At 45.5% G+C, this 6,957-nt stretch overlaps 1 protein-coding gene across 1 annotated transcript in view; it reads left to right on the forward strand.

The window, feature by feature from the left end:
- Positions 1-254: 254 nt before the first annotated feature.
- sv2ba (synaptic vesicle glycoprotein 2Ba) overlaps positions 255-6,957 on the forward strand; it is a 12,975-nt gene continuing 6,272 nt past the window's right edge. The window contains exons 1-2 of the mRNA XM_008310842.3: positions 255-2,121; positions 6,499-6,679. Of these exons, the coding sequence (XP_008309064.1) occupies positions 1,644-2,121; positions 6,499-6,679 (659 nt within the window). The 5' untranslated portion in view covers positions 255-1,643. The remainder of the gene's footprint in view (positions 2,122-6,498; positions 6,680-6,957) is intronic.

Below are 6,957 nucleotides of genomic sequence, written 5' to 3' on the forward strand. Positions count from 1 at the left end.
TGAAGCTATGCTAAGGCCTGCAGTACCATTTAAAGGTAAAATCTATAGGGTTTTTTTGGCTGAACCATTAGAAAATATTTTATTTTTATTTTTGTAATACAGTTTGTTTGTTTTTTAATCCAAGGTAAATTTTTATTTTTGTAATATGTCCCCTTTAGGTTAAAATCAGTTTGTTTGTTTTTTAATCCAAGGTAAAATAATAACACACGTGTTTTTTGCCAAAGCCACAGAAACTCCATCGCGTTTATGCTCCGTCACAGTCTGTTATCACATCTTTACTGTGGAATGAGTGTGTTTCTGCAGAAATGAGTTAGAGAAACCACCGAAGCCTGACAGAGTGGGGCTCCGTCGGACTAATGAACGAAGTGAACAGTGAAAGGTCACTCTCCAGATTGAAACTGCTTCCTGTAAATTACACGGCGACCTCTCTGCTTCCTGTTAAATTCTCAGACACACATTGATTTTTTCGTGAGGAGCTCTTTGACTTCTAACACTCAGACACAGAGATGATGACCTATTCACTCTTCACAGAGGTGTGCGGCTTGACTTGACATCTCTGTCAGTGTGTGTGCACGCCCGTGAGGCGACAGGACGGTCAGGTAGAAACATGTAGAAATAGTGTCACAGATCAATACGTCAGAGGAGCGGGGAGAGGAACGAGCGTCCTTCTGTCCGAGCGTTACGTAAGCACCAGATGTTGTGGTGTGAGTGCAGGAGCTTCAGCTTCAGGATGATGGAAGCAGCAGCGTTTCTCTCACTCACACACAACATCCATCCTCTCAGATTTTTTCCTGAATCTTTCATGTATTATTCACATTACTGAGGGGGAAAACAACAAATGAGGTAAAAATAAATAAATAAATAAACAAATCATATTACTGCATTGCAATTCCTTTCATTCCCCCCCTTCGGCAACAAAAGAGTTCCGTGCATGCATTTCCAGACTGGAGAGGGGATTTCAGATACTGCGTTTGCAGGAGGAGCAGAGACGCTCCATTGTTCAGATACAGTAATCCACGGCTGCCATCAGCTTCCACTCAAAGTTTCGTGATGAAGCATAAAATGTTACACAAGAGTAGAATGAAAAAAAAAAAACGGAAAAAAAAAACTGCCCTCTTAATCTGGATTAAATTACTTGTTTTATCTTCCGAGCTCCAAACCGGTATAGACCAGCCTCAACCACACTGAGTGGTTCAGTGTCTTTGTGACATGATAAAGAAAAATGTAAAATAAAAAATACAAACTATAGTTTAGTCAAACCCTCAACCCTTGTCTACTGCGTCATCACTTCCTGGTCTTTACTTTTAATGTCTCCATTTATGACTTATGGTGATGACATTTGAATAAACCAGCAGTTTATTTGTCTTGTGCATTCAGTACTTTATCAAACACTTGTGTTTTAGGTTCTACTCCTGGTGAGGATTAGGCATGCAGCACAAATCGCTTCACATCAAGGAAGATAATTCAGCTCAGCCACCGAGGCCTTAAACCAGTGACGGAAAACCAGCAGCTCCCTGTGTCCACCTGGTCCACACTGACAGCTCCTGGGGAGGATTATGTCCATGTAGCTGCAGATCTGAGTTTGACCAGTGAACCACGGCCTCGAGGCAAATACAGTCCTGCTCTCCTGACGCACAGCAACCATGGAGGACCCCTACCACAACAATGTGACCCAGCAGGTGACTGGGGGAGGAGAGTACACCAACACCCAAGATGGACGAGGTCAACATGGCTACCCCTACCAAGCAGACTACCCTCCGCAGGAGGAGGACGCAGCAAGTGATGCCACTGAGGGAGCAGATGACGACGATCAGATGTATGAGGGCGAGTACCAGGGCATCCCGCACCCGGACGAGATCAAGGAGGCGCGACGGGCAGCTCGGAGAGAGGCCAGGAGGAAAGCCCGTCAGGCCGCCCCGCAGGAGGAGGAGGAGGAAAATTTACCAGAACAATACGAGGCCATCATGGAGGACTGCGGGCACGGCCGCTTCCAGTGGATGCTGTTCTTTGTTCTGGGCCTGGCCCTGATGGCCGACGGAGTGGACGGCTTCGTGGTCGGCTTCGTCCTGCCGAGCGCTGAGAAGGACATGTGCATATCCAACGCGGACAAGGGATTGCTGGGTAAGTGAGAGAGCAACAGGAAGGTGAGATATGTGATGCCTCAGATGTGAGGTTGTGTATCTCCGTCCAAATGTCATAACCGTAAATCGAAAACATAGTTCTTGTAAAAATCATTATGCCGAGGACGGTGGGGCAACGGAGGATAATGAAAAAGGCATTCGTGTGGTCCTAAACCTGAGCAGTGGCCAAATTAAAATTGACCTTAGCTGATGATGGTGCTGGGAGCAAACAGAAACCAATCGCACACTTGCTGAGATATTTCAGTCTGGAACAAAGGTGGACCTATTGATAGACCCACGCTGTTAGAGCGGTGCACATTGGGAGGTTAAAAATGGCTCCAGCAAACAAATTTCTCCAACAGGAGATGAACAGTGTTTTGGAAACCTGGACTGGATAATTGTGATCATCTGTCAAAGACTTCCAATCTTTACCCAGGGAAGAGGAACTCATTGAAGTAATCTGCCATTGTACTTGGCAGGAACACAGCCTGCTTGTGTTTGGCTCTTGATGGAAAATGGTTTCAGACCACTGATTCATGCAGAAATATCCCCCAGTCACTGGTATGAATTAGGGAAAACAAGGCTTGGATCATGTTTTTTGCCAATGCGTAAATAAAAGAATATAACCACTGTGTCCTAACAGAGAACGCCTCCTCTGAGAGACATCGGGTTAGCATCATTTAGCTCTAAGATTGGCTACATATGTCTCAAAAGTGACTTGTGGGACACCGCGCCACATGTTCAGGGTTAGGTTTTATCAGACTGTTTTTTTATTTTTATACTGTTGTGCATTAATTAGAATATTTCATCTCAGATTTATTTGGTTTCCTCCTCTCGAAGAACAGCTTGTTCCAGAAAGGTAAAGAGAGCAAAAAAAAAAAGAAAGAAGAAAAAGAGGACGTCTGTACAAAGCATTGGCACGACTCTAAAAGATCTGTTCCCTACTCCCTGCTCACGGATCCAAACTGAAAATAAAGCCCCTCACCTTATTTCCCACTCCTTCTGCGGAGCCTTGTGAAGTGGCAGATTGCACATCGCTCATTTCATCTTAACAACACACTCCTGGGATGATGGCGTTGCAAGAGATGAGGAGGCTGGTGATGGTTTGGAATTCAGAGCGCGTTCCAGGGCTAATGTGGAGCATGTTAGCAGTCAGCGAGCTCGGCGACCTGCGGTGACCGCTGCAGAGCTGTCAGATGCTCTTCAGGTTTCTGACAGGCTGCGGTAGCGGGAGGAAGGCCTGTTGAAAATGAAATCACAGAGTTTGTTTGTGCAAAAGCAAGAGGGGAGCACAGATCGTTGGCCGAGAATATGAAGCAGATCTGGCTGTTTGATTCAGAGCCGTGCTCTGTTAACCAGATACGGGGGGGAAAAAACAACAATAAAAAAAAAATGGGCTCAATTTTGCATAACAGAGAAAATGGCTTTGGCTTCGACTGTTGGAGGCCTTTACTATGAAGGAAATACATTAGAGTTAAAATGGAAAGACACTGAAGTGTTTGGTCAGGTGTAAATCCTCTACGACTGCAGTAAATGCACCCTTTGAAGCTGACACTCCTTTAGTCAGGAACACAGTCCCTTTTATCACACTTGCTTTAAACTGTACTCTGAGCCAGGCCCAGCAGTCACGGGTGAGGACAGGTTCACCCTGGACAGACAGCCCGTCCATCACAGAGACACTTACCTTTAGAGACAAACACACCCTCATTCAGTTTAACATTTGACAAAATCTACAGGTTTTTTTTTCCACTACCATAGAAATCTACAGACACACAGTGAAAACTTACAAACTCTCCATCCAGAAAGACCAGGGACTGAACTAGCAAAACAATAATCTCTCTGTAAGGCAAGAGCACAAACCACTGTACCCATCATGCGGACTCAGTGACAAGTAGATGTTGAATATTTTTTTTGTTTTACTATAGACACACACAGTGGGAAATCTGACTGCTGGAACCCTCAATTCACACATCACTGTATTTAATCCACTGATCCCACCATCGTGAACGACAAAGACTCAATTCACAAATACATCAATGTATTTGATCCACTGATCCCACCATCGTGAACGACATTTAAAAGGTGATTTCTACTCATTACTGAATACTTGACTTATCAGAGTATGTTTGAAGAAAAAAAGGACCCAGTGTCAACCACCGCATGTCAACATGTTTTATATGTATAAAAAAAAAGTCCTTCAGACGTTCTTTCTTTGCTTCAGTTGCTTTATAACATATTTCCCTTCACAGATGAGACGAGATTCTTCGTTGACCTTAGCTGTAGATTCTTTGATTCCAGACAGGAATCAATTGACTATCACTTGATCCGTGCTCCTGTGGTGAACACACACACATCCAGGTGCACTAATACATGTGCTGCCATAGACTCCACTTCCTGTCCCTTTGTGTGCGTCCTTCACCCAGAGTCAACTCCTTGGCATAGGCCACATATGTGATCACCTAGGGCGCCACCTGCTGGAGGGGACAGTGTTGTGCCCTAATTGTTCCCAAACTGCAGCCCTTCTGTAGCTGGGACTAAAGGTCAAACAAACGGCTGCTGTTCATTAATGTTTGAGAGGGTTTGGTGGAAACTGAGGAGGAAGATGCTGGATGATGGGGCTCAGGTGGGGGAGGAGCCAAAATCAAACCCACCCTTGTCTTGTTAACTCCACCCCTCGTCTACTACAGTCAACCAGTCTACCTTCCTGTTCCAAAATTTTAAATTCAGTCTGTGTTTGACACCTGTTGACCTCCTGCCTTTCGGTTCAAACCTGAAACTTTGTTACACAGGGTGTTGGTCCAACACCCTTAATTATCAGTTACTATGTTAATTTCCCACTTTCTATGATGAACAAAATGACCAAAATCCCTTGAGTCACAATAACTTGCCCCCTTCATGGTTACGTCAGTAACATCGGCTAAAGAAGGACGTTGATGCTGCTGCGAGTGAACTGTGCAGATTTCTTTCTTCTCTGTAAAAATACAACCATGCTGTGCCTCTGGTCCGATGCTTCACTGTTTAGTATCTGACTACACTACACTCTGCACCAGCAGATTGTACTTCAGTCTACCAGAAACTTTTTTTTTCACCCCTCCAGTGAGATTACATTAAAACTACTTTTGCTTCAGGAGAGAAATTTCCTACTTCTTTCCTGCACATGCTGAAAATTAAATCAGCACGGATTTCACAGTCAATCTGTGACAGATAACAGGACTGACGTGGCAGGAAATTAATTTAAAGAAAGAAAAAAAAAACACTGTAGGGGTGTGTTGAGGCTGTGCCCGCTCATCAGGTCTTTTCATTAAAAATGTTCTCTGTGTCCTCGGTGTTACACAAACACAACATTGGGAGCTGTGTCTAATGGCTTTGAACTGAAGTACATTATATTTTTAAACCAACTTTTATGAACAAGAAAATGTGCATTTTTCCCCTGAATGCGTTCAGTGACCTTGCCGTAGTCAAGGACACCTGGGCAGACGTTCGACTGCGGCAGCTCTACATCCTTGGTCTGTCTGAAACTACAGGCTTCTCTGCAGGATTGCTGCTCACCAGCTCACCCATCCAGGTACACGTCTGAGGCCGATGTGTTACCTGGGGCGAGAAGATTCTAAGTGACACGTTGGCCTCGACTTCGCCTAAAGCAATCGCTTGTTGAATGAGAGCACGGACAGGCAGCCTGCCGTGTGCGGTGCGACAGGGACAGGGACAGGGACAGGCCTGGTAATCCCTGGGGAGGGCGCACACCACGGCTCCACGTGCCGCTAAGCCGTTTAAACCCACTTTAATTAGGGATGTGTGTGTAGTAAAAACACGAGAGAGGCAGGAAGACCGACCTTTTGGTCTCGACCAGCAGCGGTTCACGGCGCTGTAGCTCTCAGACCTGACACAGACAAACACAGAGGGAGCGTTACTCTCCCCCCTCAGTCAACGTATGTCTGTATGACCTCCTCAGTGCAGTTAGGGGCAGCAGCACAGTCACTCACTTTAATGACCTCACCTCTTGCCCCCACAACAATGAGAAATGGCAAAATACATCTGCAGGTGAAATAAAGGAAGGGATGAATTTTGCTGTGAATAAACATCACCCGTTATTGAGCTGTGAGGGTTTCATTATGAATATTCAGAAATGTTTCTCCAAGCGTGCAATGCTGAGGATTACACCGGGAAGTACAATTTTCAACAAGTGATTTCCCTGGTCGTCTCTGTGCATTTGAAGGTAAACAGAGCCCCCTGGTGGACAAACAGAGTCCTCTTCCCCTCTAGTCATCATGACAAATGGCAGTGATATTTTTCTGTCTACACAGCATGAGTTCAGGAGTTTGACCGCGTCACATCAGTCAGTGAACAGTGTCTTAACCTCTCCTGTATGTGTGTGCAGGTCTGCTGGTGTACGTGGCCATGATGGTGGGGGCCCTGGTGTGGGGGGGTCTGTGCGATAAGATGGGCAGGAGGAAATGTCTCATCTACGTCCTGACCATCGACCTGATCTTCTCCTTACTGTCCTGCTTCGCCCAAAGCTACGGTTTCTTCCTCTTCTTCAGGTTCTGCTCAGGTTTTGGGTGAGTGTCACGCGTTTGATTTTTTGGAATTTTGTTAAACAAAGCAGGAAGAAAACCTGGAAAACACACAACACAACAGTGAGAACAAAAACACACTGAAGTCAGACAGAAACAGAGTGACAGACCTGGACAGGGGTCATCCACAACAACCACGACTCAACAAGGAGTGAGTGAGGGAGAGAGGGGTATTTATAACCCGGGCACCAGGTGTGAGGAGTGAGACTAAATGAGACAAACAGAGCACAGGACACAAGTGACTGTGATCAACTGATTACTCA

This window comes from Cynoglossus semilaevis, chromosome 5 (assembly GCF_000523025.1).
Source record: "Cynoglossus semilaevis isolate Cse_v1.0 chromosome 5, Cse_v1.0, whole genome shotgun sequence".
Lineage (NCBI taxonomy): Eukaryota > Metazoa > Chordata > Actinopteri > Pleuronectiformes > Cynoglossidae > Cynoglossus > Cynoglossus semilaevis.